This window comes from Limulus polyphemus, unplaced genomic scaffold, assembly GCF_000517525.1.
Source record: "Limulus polyphemus unplaced genomic scaffold, Limulus_polyphemus-2.1.2 Scaffold402, whole genome shotgun sequence".
In the NCBI taxonomy this organism is placed as follows: Eukaryota; Metazoa; Arthropoda; class Merostomata; order Xiphosura; family Limulidae; genus Limulus; species Limulus polyphemus.
In genome coordinates, this window is record NW_013666012.1 from 432747 (window position 1) to 448542 (window position 15796).

Below are 15796 nucleotides of genomic sequence, written 5' to 3' on the forward strand. Positions count from 1 at the left end.
CAAAAACTGTAATGACATTTAATATTCAAAATAATCATGCTTAACAGTTTCTGAGATTATAAAACTTAGGCTTAAGGTAAATAATTTAAATGATATAATTATATAATTCCCAATAATAAAATCATCATGTACATAAATTAATTTCAAACATAAAATTGTTAATGATTTACAAATTACTAAAATTTTGCATGACTCTGTAATACAAAATATTTTTCCTTCAAAATGAAATTCCAATAGGACCACTTGTTTATAATTGCAAAAACTTTTTAAATAATCAATATAAATAATGTGCAGAATTTACCATATGAGTGCTACTCAAATTCTTTGGCAGATTCTTTTCATACGAATATTGTTACTGGAAACTTGGATATAATAAAGGATGATTCTTTAAAAAAATCATAAATAAATGTGCCAAATACAGAATAGCTACAAAATGTAAATATGTTGACATTTTGAATTCTATAAAGAAAAATGCAGATGATTATATTTTGAAACTTAATTATTCTACACATTATCCTCCAAAATTGTTTTAGAATGGAGATATTATAATATTAATAGAATTAAAGATAAATTAGCTTTTATTAATTTAACTAAATCTCCAATAGATTTAACATTTTTTCAATTTAAAGCCAGAATCCATAAAATACAGTAGAAATATATTATTGTGCCTATCAATAAAGCCAACTGTAATTTTGGCATTATCTGTAAATATTTTTATGCACAAATTATAACTAATGAGATACATACTACACAAACTTTTAAATTACAAAATATGTCTAAAGAAGATATTATTAACAGCTTGTTGAAAGTTATAAAAAATTTGATGTCAAAACAAATCCATATTCAGAATTACCGAATCTATATGTGATACCTAAATCACATAACTCTCCCATAAAAATTTTTATTTCTAGTTCGGTAAACACTATACGGAAACAACCTGCAGTTTTATTAAACAAATTATCAAATCAGTTATTTCTTAAATTACAACAAAATGCAAATAATAGACATGATTTCTGGATGATTAAAAATAAAGAACCTGTCTTAAAAACTCTAGAAAATTTAAATAAAACACAATTAGCAAACATTTAACCACTTAATGATTTGGTAATAGTGATAAATTCGTTAATTGATCAACTTATAGATCTACCAAAAGCATATTAAATTTTTGCATATATAATAATTATATTTATTTCGAAAAGTACATTTATAAACAAATAATAGGTATACTAATGGGTTCTAATTATTCAAGCTGTGTTGTTAATTCACATATTTATTATTACGAAAATAAATTTATAAATAATTTTCCCAAACATACAGATATATTGACAATTTGATTAGTATTAATAATCCCGGAATAAGTAATCATATTTATCCTACAGTTCTACGGATTGAGAACACTTCTCTATCAAATACTGAAGTACATTATTTAGATTTGCATATTAAGATAATTAATAGTTATGGTTATATTAATATTTATGACAAAAGAAATGATTTCACACTTCAAATTTTTGGACTTCCCTCTCAAAACAGTAATGTACCACCAAATGTTTTACAGAGTATTATACATTCACAGCTTCTCAGGTATCGTAGAATTTATATATTACTACACAAACTGATTTTTAGTGGATGTGATGAGAAAACTTTAATTAAATATTTTAAATTATCCTATAATAAATACAAAATGTATTTATATACATTTGAAAATAGTGATTTAAACAAAATTATAATATACACAATAAAAAATAATTTCTAAAATTATTGTTAAGGAAATAATTGGAATTACTTATTGGACATTTATACCCTATTATGGTAGATCAATGAAGCTGTATCATCTTCCCTACATAAGACCTGCCACTGTGTGGATCTCTTTAGAAATGTTGAAGGTCCAGAAAGAAGCATGAAAAGGATGGAGGATGGGAGCTTGTATTCTATTATTTCTTTTTTTATTATATATGAGCAACCACCTTCCCACATCTGGCTGTAGACAGTGAAAGGTGGTAAAGATGTGGAATTTTGTGGACTAGAGCACCCATACATCTGCTCCTTCTTTTTTTCCTCTCAAGTATGTAAGACCAGCAAAGTTAAGGTTAAACTGGACAGATGGTATACCCCAACATAATTTGAGTCTTACTTCTGCCAGTACCTTAAAACAACAGGGCATATTACATAATGACTCACCTTATGATTTGTGCCCTGGTGTTGGATGTTTGTATTGTGGCTGTGATTTTTTTTTCATATTTTTTTATTTTCATTTTTTTTTTCATAAAATCATATTTAACTATATTTCATCTAAAGTTGGAATATGATGTGTAAATTTTGCACTATCCTTCCTTTTAATGTATTCTCTTTTTATTTTTTTGTTTGCCTAAATAATATATATATACATATATATATATATATATATATATGTATGTATACACACACACACACAGTTTTACAACACTTCAATTATTTGTAAACAAATATGCAAACAAAGCTTCAATTTGGTTTAAAAAAAATAAAGTAAACTGGTATTTAAGAGCATTAATTATATTGTAAATGTAAGCTATCCCACAAATTCAAACAGATACAATACAGTATAGGATACAAATCTTAGTTTACCTTTAGGAATATTTAAGTCACTGAAAATATGAAAGCCTCACTACACTTGCATCAGTAATACTCACAAATATATATAATATATATAAATTATGTTATTTGAAATATATTGAAAAATAAACAGATTAAAAACACAACTAAAACAAAGCTATTCAAGGCAGAAAAATAAATACTGCTCCTATACCAAAAATATCTTACCATAATTTTCTGGATATACACATTTTTTTCACTAAACATTTACCTAGCAGTTAGGGTACATATAACATCAAATGAGACTTTATATTTAGAATCTACTCAATCTACTCCAAACTGAGAAAGCTAAAAAACACTGATATTACATAAGTATGTTAGATTTTCAGAGAAAATTAGAATATTCTCAACTGCATAAGTATTCAACTCCTTTTCTATGTCAACCCTAAATAAGTTCAGGTGCAAAAGATTAGTTTGAAAGGTAACAAAATTAGTGTAATGATCTCTGTCTGTATGTAATCAAAGTGGTTTAACTTGACTTCAGAGTAAATGAATCTGTTCAAGCAATAACTCACACAGTGATACAACAAACCAACCATGAAGACCAAGGTGCTTTCCAAACAAGTCAGGGATAAAGTCGTAGAGAAGCACAGATCAGAAGAAAGTTACAAGAAAATTTCAAAGTTGCTGATTATCCCTTTGAGTACGGTGAAGTCCATTATTAAGAAGTGAAATGTGCTTTATACCAGCTACTCTTACACAGATCAGGCCATCCATCCAAACTAAGCAGCTGGGCAAGCAGAACCTGGTTAAGGATGCAACTGTGAAGCCAACAGTGACTTTGAAATATTTGCAAAGTTCCATGTCTGAGATTGGAGTCAGTGTTCATACGTTGAAAATATCCCGGTCCCTACACAAAGCTGGCCTGTATCGGTGAGTGGCAAGAAAGAAGCCATTACTGAAAAAGAATCATCTTAAATCTCATATGGAGTTTGTAACAAAGCATGTAAATGATACTGCAGACATGTGGCAGAAGGTTTTGTGGTCAGACAAGACAAGAATTAAGCTTTTTGTTATAAGTTCAAAGAGTCAAGCATGGCGGTGGCAGCATCATGTTATGGGGATGCTTCTCATCAGCAGGGACTGGGAAGCTTGTCAAGATTGAAGAGAAGATGGGTGGTGCAAAGTACAGCAAATCCTAGAGAACAATCTGCTAGAGTCAGCCAAGAATCTAAAACTAGGTTGAAAATTCATATTTCAGCAGGACAATGAATAAAAGCACAAGGCCAAAGCCACACTGGAGTGGTTTCAAAAGAAGAAAGTGAATGTCCTAGAGAGGCCCACTCAAAGTCCTGACTTGAATCCAAAAGAAAATTTATGGCAAGACTTGAAGATTGTAGTCCATCAGTGATCTCCAATGAACTTGTCAGAAATGGAGCAATTTTGGAAGAATGGGCAAAAGTTACACCATTCCATTGTGCAAAGCTGGTAGAGACCTATCCAAAAAAAGACTTACAGCAGTAATTGCTGTCAAAGGTGCTTCCACCAAGTAATGATGTAGGTGGACTGAATACTTTATGCAATCAGCAAATTTCAATTTATATATTTTCTCTGCAGCTTTTGCTAACATTTAACCTCCTTCCCAATGTTAAATTTGATTAATTTTGAATAAAAACAAGTTAATTAAAAAAACTGTTTATATTATTTGTATTTCATTAAAATGCGACATTATTGGTAAGGAGTGAATACTTTTACAAGGCACTGTATCTATCACTACACATTGATACAAGAAAAGAATATTGTAAAGAATCATAAAAAAAATAAACATCTTTAACTTTAACTTAAACTCTGTTCAATCAAACAAAATTTCTATCAACTGAGTTATCATTGATAAGGAAAGGAGCCAAAAGAAGATTACAATAAAATAGTTCTTAAATATCATAAATATTTTATTTGTTAATTATCTCACTGGGTAGGAATTCAACCAAAAAGTGTAATAGCAGTTCCTCAAACAAGTACCCCCCAAAATTTACAAGTATAAATTATAGCAAAATCTTTCAACTCATAGAAATTTCAATTCTGGCTCTATGTAAAATAATCAAACAAGATAGAAATTTATGCTAATTTTTAGAATAAACTAGAATCACATTAGGTTGCATTACTGAAACCTTTCTTTTTTTTTCTATTTGAAAAATATGACTTCAGATCTATCAAAGAGCTTAACCAAACCTTAATAACTGAACTATTCATTATATCATGTATATCATAATTGCTTATATTATTCCAAAATATATAAACAGCTGGCCACATGTATATTTTAAATTGCTTTTGGAATGTCCTGTATTAAAAGAAAACTAATATAAAGAGAGAGAAAAAAATTACCGATTTTGATGTTTCCATTTCGGACTGCTTCCCCATCTGGTGTAAATCCCTGAATCATAACTCTGAGATCATTTTGGTTTGAAGTTTCTCCTACTTCTGTATCTAGATTAAAACTTCCAGGAATAATACCAAACAGTGCTTCACAAAGTGTTGCACGCCGTCCATAGTTGTGACGTTTTGGATCAACTTCAAGAAATACTTCTTTTATTTGTCCATTTGGAGAACTCTGGAACTTCACTTTCGGCTGAGATTCTTCTTTTGCATTTCCATTTACATTACATGAAATTCCTTGAATGATGCTTTCTTTCTTTTCTCCTTTCTGCCTCAGAACCCACTTTTTAAACTTTTTTCCTTGAACATTTTTTGCTTCTTCAGGTATTTTTGTCTTATCTTCCACTTCACCCCCATTTTGCAAGTCATCTTGGGATTTAGAACACACAACAGTCTCTTCTTCTGCAACCTGGTTAACAACAGGTTCTATATAAAATAGTTCCCCATTTTCTTTTACTTTATCAACCCAATTTGGTTTATAGGCACTGCAAAAAAAAAAATAATAATAATATAAATACCTGTTACCTAGGTATTTTTGTATGTGTTTCTTATCAAACTTCGAAACATCTCATTACATGATTACGCGCATATGTGGACACATTGCAAACCATTAAGGTAGTCACAAACATTGCACATTATGGGAAATTCTTACATGCTGCTAATATTTCTACTCTATATTTAAATCATTTTTACCAGTTCATTTCAATACAAAACTAACAGAGTATAACAGTTCATTCTTACATGACTTTCTAAACATTTGTAATTCAATATGCTGGTCAGTTTTATATATATAAGAACAAGTATTTAGACTTTAGAACAGTAAATATATATCTTCTTTTTTCACATTTAAGCAGAAATATGATATTACTCCATCAGAATTTTTCACTTAAATCTGTTGCATCAGTACACAAATTTCAAAGAGCCTAGATAAATAATGCATGAATTTAAAACTTTCCAATCAAACAGTAATCTGAATCTCAAGTTATACATCTACAAGCATTGTTAAGTACATTAAAGTAAAATGCAAAAAGGTATAAAGTTATAAACTATACTTTTCAAAGTGAAAAATATGAAATAACTTTAAGCCATTCAATAAACTAATGTTCTAAATAAAATAAATCCAAGTAATGACATGAATTAATTACTAGATAAATAAAGTGTTTCCAGCAGCAAAAAACATTTTCTTTCTTTGGGGCTTAAATGAACTATTATTTAGTACTCCAGATAAAATGTGTATGTGGGTTATTATGCATTTTTTTTACATAAAAAATGCATTAAAAATAAACATTTTGTGTACCAAACATGCATACTATTTGTCTGTACATATCACTCATGTCTATTCATCAACTTGAAAGAAACAAACATATAATTCAATGAAGACCAAGCATTGAACCAGTACTGAAGAGTGGTGATTTGTCAAAACTACACTGCATAATGCAAAGGGAGTAGCAAACTGAAGAACAGGCTAAGCTTCTGCCATTCATACTTTCTTTCTTTTCTTCACTAGAAATTAAAAATTTAATAATATAATAAATATAGTAATTTGTGGCTACCTTGAAATTACTATTTTGTGACTTTTCATTTAAACTGTTCTGTATCACAAGCTTTACTAAAATCAATCTAGCTGTAACACAATATTCCATCTTCTCTTATATCAATCAATCTACAAAATATGTACAAACCAATCTGAAGTTGTTGTTCCATGATGCTGAGTTATAAATTCTGTGAGGTAGAGAAGTTTTTCATTTTTGGATAATGAAAACTTACAAATATCTCATAATCCTAGTTTAAAGTAGGTATTACCATTCAATTTGCTTTATTTAAGTGTTTAGTTTATGATAATGTATTATTATAATGTAATCCAATTTTCAACAATCTTTATTTCTAAAGTTATTTACCATGTGTAGTAACTTATTCAACTTTCTTACTCAAACCATTTTGTTACAACCTAATCTTGAAATAGGTGTTACTTAGTTATGCAGTAAAACACACACAGAACATTAATTGAAGTCGATAAAGACTGAGCTATTCAGCCCTTTTTAAAACTCATTCAATTTTTTATAACAATACTGTAACTTCATTGTGATCTCAGAGTTCTTTCTTCCAATCATGAGAAATTTTGTATTACTATTCTAATAACAAAAAAATTAATTTCTTTCAAAATAATTTTGATAGGTCAAACTAAACAGACCCAAAGAAATCAAACTTGCATTTTCTGTACAAAACATCTTGAGATGACAAACTTGATAGGGGGGAGGCATGCAAAATATAAAAAGTGTCATAATTTACAGAAGAATAAACTAGCTGTATAAGATGTAAATCCCAACTGGTTAAAGCAGGAGGAGATAAGTTACTAGAGGAAGAGGAATCCTATGACAGGAAAAGACATTGACAACTGCCCTTAAAAGAGGCAGTACAAATGAGATAACAATAAACAGCTTATACAAAACAAAGAAGACAACCTGGGATGGCATTATCCTACAGGGAAGGGAGGCTAAATGGAGAAAACATCCAACAACCCCTCTACCAAACAGCCCAATTTTTGGAGAGGAAAAAATAGTCAGGGAAGAAGATTTGCTTGCCTCTATGGTAAATAGTGTGCTAGGTATTCAAGGAAAGTAAGAAGAAAATATATCAGTAGTGTATAAAAAAAGATTGAACCACTCCAGGCACAGAACTTCCACTGCCAGAATTGTAGAGACTGGGATTGGAGACCCAAAGATTAAGCTAGGTGTTGAGGAGTCAGAAAGGCAGCAATGATAAGATTCCTATAGTAGGAGAAAATCCACTGAAAACACAAGGGAACGGAAAGACCACTTTGTGAGAAGGATTCAGTTTAGGCAAGATAGTCATCCACCACCAGGGCCTAAGCTCCCAGGACATGATATACCGATAACTGAACATGATGGTCATAGGCCCAAAAGAGAAAGTCCAAGGCAAGGAAAACAGAGGTTTCAAGAGTGAATGCTTCTCTATCAGCAAGTGGAAGAAACAACAGAAGTGTTTCAATGAATCATGATAAAAAAAGACCATACATACAAGACAGAAGATATCAAGTTTGTTGAGCAGCTAACATCTTAAGGATGTAGATATAGAGAAATTGCTCCAATAGAAACCATACTCCACAAATGGATTAGGTTTACAGAATTGCACTCTACCAAAACAGAAACATTGACTGACAGGTTTTGTTTGTAGGTTTACTTGTCATCAGGCATAAAGCTACAAAATGTGTCACCTTCACTGTGCTCATCACAGGTGTGCCACCACAACAATAAGAGGTGGAGAGAAAATATTGGATTTCCAGGTGTATTATACTGATTAGCAAAAATCCACTGAAGGGGATGCATATGGGCATGTCTGAGAGGAACAAGAGAAGAGAGAGTCCCAGAAAAGAGAGAAATCCTCTTGCGCAGGAAAATAAGAAGACACAAGAACCTTTTTATCAGAAGATCCATGTCTCAAAGACATAGGGATGATGGCTAAGTCTGTCCAACATAAAAATTGAGTAAGATTCTCATGTGAAGTGAATACTGAGAGGAGGTCAAGACTGAACTGGAGAGTTGAACCATCTAACTCAATGACTCTATAAAGAGAGGGAAGGTTACAATAGTGGTTGCCATACTGGATATGGCAAGAAGTAGCCAAATGTTCAAAGAGTAGTTGAACAGTAGACCTAAAGAAATGCTTTCTGAGAAAACACTGACTAAACCTAACTGAAAATATATAGTGCTATAGTCAACTTGAAGGGAAGAGCTGTGAATAGAATGTTTGACCACTGTGGATAAACCAGAAGGCAGACAGACAAATCAGAATTTGGATAAAGAATCTGAAATATTGATACTGGTTATATAAATCCTGGAAGATTATTCATCTCAGGGTATCAAAACTGTTCATCTGAAACTGAGGAACAAACAAAGTTTGTTCAAGTGGGTCAGAGCTATGACAGGTTGCCCATCTCCTACCTTCATGGGAATAATAAAACTAATGGAATAAAACCCCAGTGTGTGGTTAAGGAATTGTTCCATGACATTTTAATTAGGTGGGATGGAGAGTAGAAGGACAAAGAAAAAAACCCCTGAGAAAGCTCCTGAGTAACCAAATAGTCTGTGGCAAATGGAATCCACAGGTGTAAAAAGTGGGAGAGCTGAGCTCCCATTAAACTAGGGCCAAAAGAAACAAGTCACCTCCAAGACTTGTGACAGTCAACCCTCGAATGTTGGATAGCAACAAAAGAACTAGAAATAGGAAAGGAAATGACCCCACGAGACTGTAGACAATGAGAAACCTGGTGGAGCCTTCTGGTCCAAAAAAAAGGCAAGAAAACAAAGTGGGTAAAAATGACTGGTGATGAACTGTATCAGCTTAAAATTCCAAAGTACAAGAAACATTCTTAAAAACCTCATAACAAAGAAGAGATCCAACACAGGGGTCCTTCAGAGAAGAAAATGTCAGAAAGTAATACATCCTAACAAAGTACATCCTAGAACAATGAAACCAAGTTAACTGGAACACAACAGAATAAGAAAATTGAGAACGAGGTAAAAAACAGATATTTACAAGTCAGTAAAGCCGACAGGGCCATGATGTAAATCCGCTTAAAGGAGATGAAGTATGAACAGATAGCGAATAGTTGAGTACATAAAAAATTAAAATGAGTAGATAGAGAGTAAGAACTGAGAAAGAGAAAAAAGAGAAGATCCCTAAGCTGAAGGAAAAAACTCAAGTGATGATGGGTCTTGCATCGAGATAACCCGATATCAAGCTTTAAACAACTGGAGAAAGAGGAATCATAAGGTACTTAACTGTATAATCAAAGCAGCAAAGGACTAAGTTGAGAGTACCTAATATTCATTGGGAAGAAAGAAATAGAAGCAAAACCAGGCATGGAAACATCGTTGAGAAAACTTATTGAAAGATGTGGCAGGCTCAGCTGGAGTAACAGAAGCAGGAGGTCAGGAATCAATTAACAAAAGTTTAAAATAATTAGGGAAAAAAGTCCATTAAATCCAAATAAAAAACACACCTAAACAAAGGCATGCTAAGGAAAGAATGAGCCTTTGGATGTGTCACTTTTCTGTTAGAGGACTACAGTAATGATGATTACTTCAGAGTATGACACAGTTCAGATTAATGTATGTAGAAGTAGGAGCTTTTGTCCAAGACTTGTGGCATGCACACAACTTTTCACATTTAGAGGCACAAGGTAATAGCTCTTTGTGGTGCACAGATTAGTATACGTTTCTGAATTCCACTTTTTCTTCTGTTTTTACTAATGAAATTTCAAGCAATATTCCTCATCCTAAACAGTTGCTAGATGAAAACATTATTGAACAATATAGTCACCTTAATTATAAGCTTGTTAAAAAAATTTAAAGTTTAAACAATGATAAGGCATCTGGACGAGATATTATTCCCCCAAAGGTTTTGATTGGATATGAGAGTCACTTGTTACTATTTTTTGCAAGTACTTGAAAAGTAGACAAGTGTCAGAAGATTGGAAGTTAGCTGATAGTACTCCTCTTTTCAAGGGAGGAGATAAAGATTACCCAGAAAATTATAGGCCTATTAATTGGTGGTAGGAAAAGTATTTGAAAGTTGGATAAAAGGTGTTTTGCAAATGTATTTAATAAAGTTCAGGATTTGTTGGATATTAATAATTGCCTATTAATAATTTGATGTTCTTTGAAGATGTTACTGATTATGTAAAGGTAAAGCTGTGGATTTGGTATATCTGGATTTTCAGAGAACATTTGACAAGGTGCCACATAAAAGGCTTGTTGAAAAAAATTATAGTTGTGGAAGATAACTTAGCTTATTGGATCAAAAAATGGTTGGATGGAAGAAAGCAGGAGGTTGTTTATTGTAAAAGGAGTTAGGTCAACCTGGATTAATGTCACAAATTGGGTACCTCAGGGCTCAAGGTTAAGACCTTTGCTCTTGTTTATTTAGATTAGTGACATAGATGAAAGAACGGTTAATAAATTGCTTGGTTTTTGCTGGCTGTGAGAAAGATGCTGCTGTTTACCAAAGGATTATATTGTTTGGTGAGATGAATGAATAAATGGCTTTTAGTTATAATAAATGCAAGGTAATACACGTGGATTATCATAATTTAAATTATACACATAAATGTGATGAGAAAATACTTCACAGTATTATGGAAGAAAATAAATCTTGGTATTTTCATTTATCAGTATCTTAAGCCATCCAAGGAATGTGCTATTACTAGTGGTAGGGCAATTAGAATTTCAGATTGTGTTTACATAAAGTTTGAGCATAAGTCTAAATATGTTATAATTTCACTGTATAAGTCATTGATTAGGCCTCATTTGGAGTATTATGTTCAGCCTTGGGCTTCTTACCTTAAGAAGGACATTCAACTGGTAGAAAGGGTTCAAAGAAGGGATGATACCTGGAATGGAAAAGTTGTCATAAGAGGACAGATTACGATTTCTGAAATACTTTCTCTTGGAGAGACTTAAGATGGAATCTTATTGAGGTATATACGATTGTCAATGGAACTGATAGTGTCAATGTTTCATCTCTTTTTATACTGAATGGTGAGAATTAGTGAAACAACAGGACACAGATACAAATTTTGGCAGGGTAGGGCTAACCTTCAGTTAAGGCAGTTTTATAACAGGGTGGTTAACCTTCTGAATGTGTCACTTTCAAATGTGGTAGATGCAGTAAATTCAAGGAAGTTTAAGGAAAGGCTTGATAAATATTTAAGTGATAAGGATTGATTTTGAGTTTGTTTTTTTCTAAAAGTTTAGTTCAGTGGACAGGATAGTCTCAATGGACCAACAGTCCCTTTTTTATCCTTAAATATTATGGTAAAATATGATACACATGTATTTGCTAGATAAAAATCCTGCTTTATTAATCTGCTAATATTTTTAGGCGTTACATATCTGGATTACCCGAATGTGGACTAGGTGTACTTAAATTTTCAAAAGGCACCACAAGACAGATTTGCTAAGAAAATCACATTGATGTGAGTTGAGAAATGACTAGTTAACTGAACTGAAGGGTGGCTGGGTACGAAAAAGCATAAAGCTTATTTAATAGAGTCTAGTCAGATTGAACTTTTTGTTATCATTATCAATGATGTGCCATGGGAGTCAGCACTAAAGCCTTTGTTTTTTCTCATTTGTATTAATAAAAATATGGAAATAAGTAGTGAAATTTGCTGATGATATTAAATTCAAGGGTATTTTTTTAGCTGTGTTGAGAATGTTGAGGCACTTCAGAATGACTTGGATTAACTGGTAATTTAAAAATAGTTGTTAAATGATCTTTAACGATAGTAAATGCACAATAATTCATTTGGGTTATCATAATTTTGGATTATATGTTTTAATATAGATGAGAATCTATTCAATGAAGTGGCTGAAGAAAGAGGATTTTGACATAATCATAGAAAAGGTATTCAAGTCATCAAGACAATACTCTTCTGCTAGTAATAAAGTTATTAAGGCAAAAAGAGAGAATTATCTCTCACTAAAAGCAAAAACCAGTAGTTAAGTCTTACTTGAAATATAGTGTTTAATTTAGTCTCCTAATCTAAAAAAAGAATATTGGTTTATTCAGTTATTGAAAAGGGTCCAAAAAAGGGATATTGAAATGATTCCAAGAAGAGCACAGTTATTTTATGAGGAGAGGTTAAGATAACTTATTTTCTCTTCAGAAAAGACAGGTAAGAGGTGAGTGATCTTATTGAAGTTTAGAAGATTATATTTTATATTGAATGTTGAAGGGAATGAGAGAGCAATAAGTTTAACATTTGGAAAAATGTGACTAGGCTACAACTGTAGCCTCATTACAAGACAGTTTTATTTTTCTAACAGCATTATTAAGTTATGGAATAAGTTACCATCAGTGCTGAAGGCTAATTAAGTAATACTTTACAGAAGTTTAGGTAAATAATCGAAGATTCCATGAAAAATAAAAGGTGGATCTAATTTTTACTTGCATGTTTCTTGAGGGTGGGTGTGCATTGTGCATGAACAGCTTTCATACTCGCAGACTAAATAACCCCAGTTGTCTATGTATTGTATCTAAATACAGAATAAATGTATTCAAATTCTATAATGTGGAACCCACTTTGAGACAGCTTAAATAGGTAATGAAGAAAACTTTAATACAAGTTTAACATAACAGCAAATGTACAATGTTTTGACCTGATGATGACAAAACCTTGTCGAAACATTGTATATTTGCTGTTATGTTAAACTTATATTAAAGTTTATCTTTATTACCCATTCAATCCGTCTCCAAGCATTATTAGAATAAATGTATATATTCACATACACATTTATTCTTATTGATAATACACCAAAGGCAGTCTAATTTGTAAAACTCCTACAACGCCAAAAAAAAAAAAAATAGTAGTATAACTCACTAGTAGTACTAGTACACAGGAATTTATCCTTAGATTTTAGAACAGAAAGAATATATTTCTGACTGTAAATTGTTCAGGTAGGCAAACCAGTAATAATTTATGCTTATTATATATATTACACATTACAGTATATTAATTAACTGTTCTTTATAATTTCATACTTGCGCATTCAAAGTGATATTGATAATACAGAGACCGTTTTGAAAACTTACTCATCATCACTTGATAAATTACTTGAGAACGAGGAATCACTGACATCTGTCTCATCTGACATGTCTGAGACAGAGTCTTCGTTTTCTGCTTCGAACTCCCCATTTACCTCGTTCTGTTTCCCGATTTGATAACTCTCCAACATTGACATTTTACATAAATTATAAAAAGTTACAAAATCTCAATCGAAACAGTAAACATTTTAGGTGTCATATGAATATCGAAATATGAGTATACAAGCTTTACAGCTATTTTGTTTTATGTAAATTGCATATAAAATCTTATTCTAACCACAACACGTAATCCAATCTATCGCATGTACACGAGCGCCATCTTTACCTGAGAATTTACAAATATGAACAAAAAAATTTTAAATAATATTTAAGTTAAAAATTATGTATAGTTCTAACCACATTACCGACATTATTAATTGACAGGGTTTATGTAGGTTATTTAACTACTTTTTCCCAAATTATAAGTTTAATATAAAAATTCTATACGAATGTAATTAGAATATTTAAAGTTCATTTCTAAGAAATCTGCACTTTCTAATGGAAAATAGCGTTCCCTCTTTGTCTAAAAAGAAATACTTTAATTTGGTAAAATATCTGCTTTTTCAGCAAAACGCTATTTAATGAGTTATCTGCACAATACTCATTGCAGAGTTTTAACTCCGAATTTTAGAATTCTAAGCCATTATGCTTACCGATGAGCCAGAAAGCGGGCTTGCTAAATAAATAATTCCGCTGTAAAACGAATAAAGTCTAAATGGAAATCTCATAATGACACTTTATGCAGATATAGAAACAAAAATTATGTAAATTTTGATTATTTAAACTTAGAAGATAGTTTACATCTGTGCTTAAATTCTACCTTATTCCGCTTTGATATAGTTAATCTTGATATCAAGTTTAATATTTTCTCATTAGAAGTATATACTACCAAAATATCCAAATCAAGTCTTGTCCTATAATTTGCCCGTAATAATTTCATGTTCTTTGGAGATTTTGTTTCAATTAATACTAAAATTGCCAATGATACCGAAGACATGAGCTCTAAACTCTAAATACATTTTAATAATCCTGGATGTAATCATTTAGAAAGTTACAGCCAAGTATTGTCTAGTATTTCTAATTGAAAATGATAACCTGTTAAAAATTAATTATATGTAAATATTTCGTACAAAATACATACGATATTATCGGAAAGGGTCTCTCATTCGAAACGCAGTAATTTGTTATTGAATAAATTTATATATTTGCTAAACGCTCTTCGTGAGTTGTGGAAGATTTGGATAAGCGCGATAACTTTCTCATATTGCTCGTAAATTTAATGGAACGGCTTGTACTTTAATATTTCATAACCATAAAAGAAGGAAAACATAGTAATAATGGTAGCACATATAATAATAAACCCTCAAACCGTCATGGATCATTGATATGGAACAATAATAACAGAAACAACAACAATTATTCACAAAGAAAACAGTCACTGTTGCTTCAACTGTTTCTGGCTGATATCTAGCTTCAGGTTCTTCGCTATTATTGGATAACACCGATATCGTTGAACTAAGAGTACTTACTTGCAACTGTCTACTTAAAATATATCATGAAGCCTATAGTTTTATTTTCACGCTCATACAATATAATAAATTGTAATCTGAATATATAAAAATGTCTGTTGAGCAAAATGCATGTAATACTCAAATTAACTTTCCAGATTTATCTCTTATTTCAGGACAGTCGGAAAAAGTCTGCATTCACATAGCTTAGTACTAATAAACTCTAATAAAGACAGCTTGGTAAAACTAGACTTAAATGAGCTGCAATAAAACAAACAGACAAATAAAAAAAATATGAATATAAAAATCTAACTTACTTTTAATGAAAAATCACAGATGAAAATATGACATTTTTCATTAAAAGTAAAAACTGTAAATATAACCAAATTGAGTATTGTGGATGGAATTATGCATAAAAAACTAACTCATTTTAGACAAAAATTGGATGTAATATCAAATGGTGGACTGTGGATGAAACCTGGTTACAGTAAATTCCATTAAAGGATCACAAAAATATTATTTTTATTACGTGAAGATCTAAACAAAAATAAAAAAACTAACCCATTTGGAAAGGAGAATCATGGGAAATTTCATCCAGTTTCATTAGACATTTGCGAACA

The 15796-nt window shown here is 31.2% G+C and overlaps 1 protein-coding gene across 1 annotated transcript in view; it reads right to left on the bottom strand.

Annotated features, from left to right (window-relative positions):
* LOC106457997 (protein inturned-like) overlaps positions 1-13918 on the bottom strand; it is a 103494-nt gene extending 89576 nt beyond the window's left edge. The window contains exons 1-2 of the mRNA XM_022384116.1: positions 13618-13918; positions 4951-5486 (exon numbers count right to left, since the gene is read on the bottom strand). Of these exons, the coding sequence (XP_022239824.1) occupies positions 4951-5486; positions 13618-13766 (685 nt within the window). The 5' untranslated portion in view covers positions 13767-13918. The remainder of the gene's footprint in view (positions 1-4950; positions 5487-13617) is intronic.
* Positions 13919-15796: the final 1878 nt, after the last annotated feature.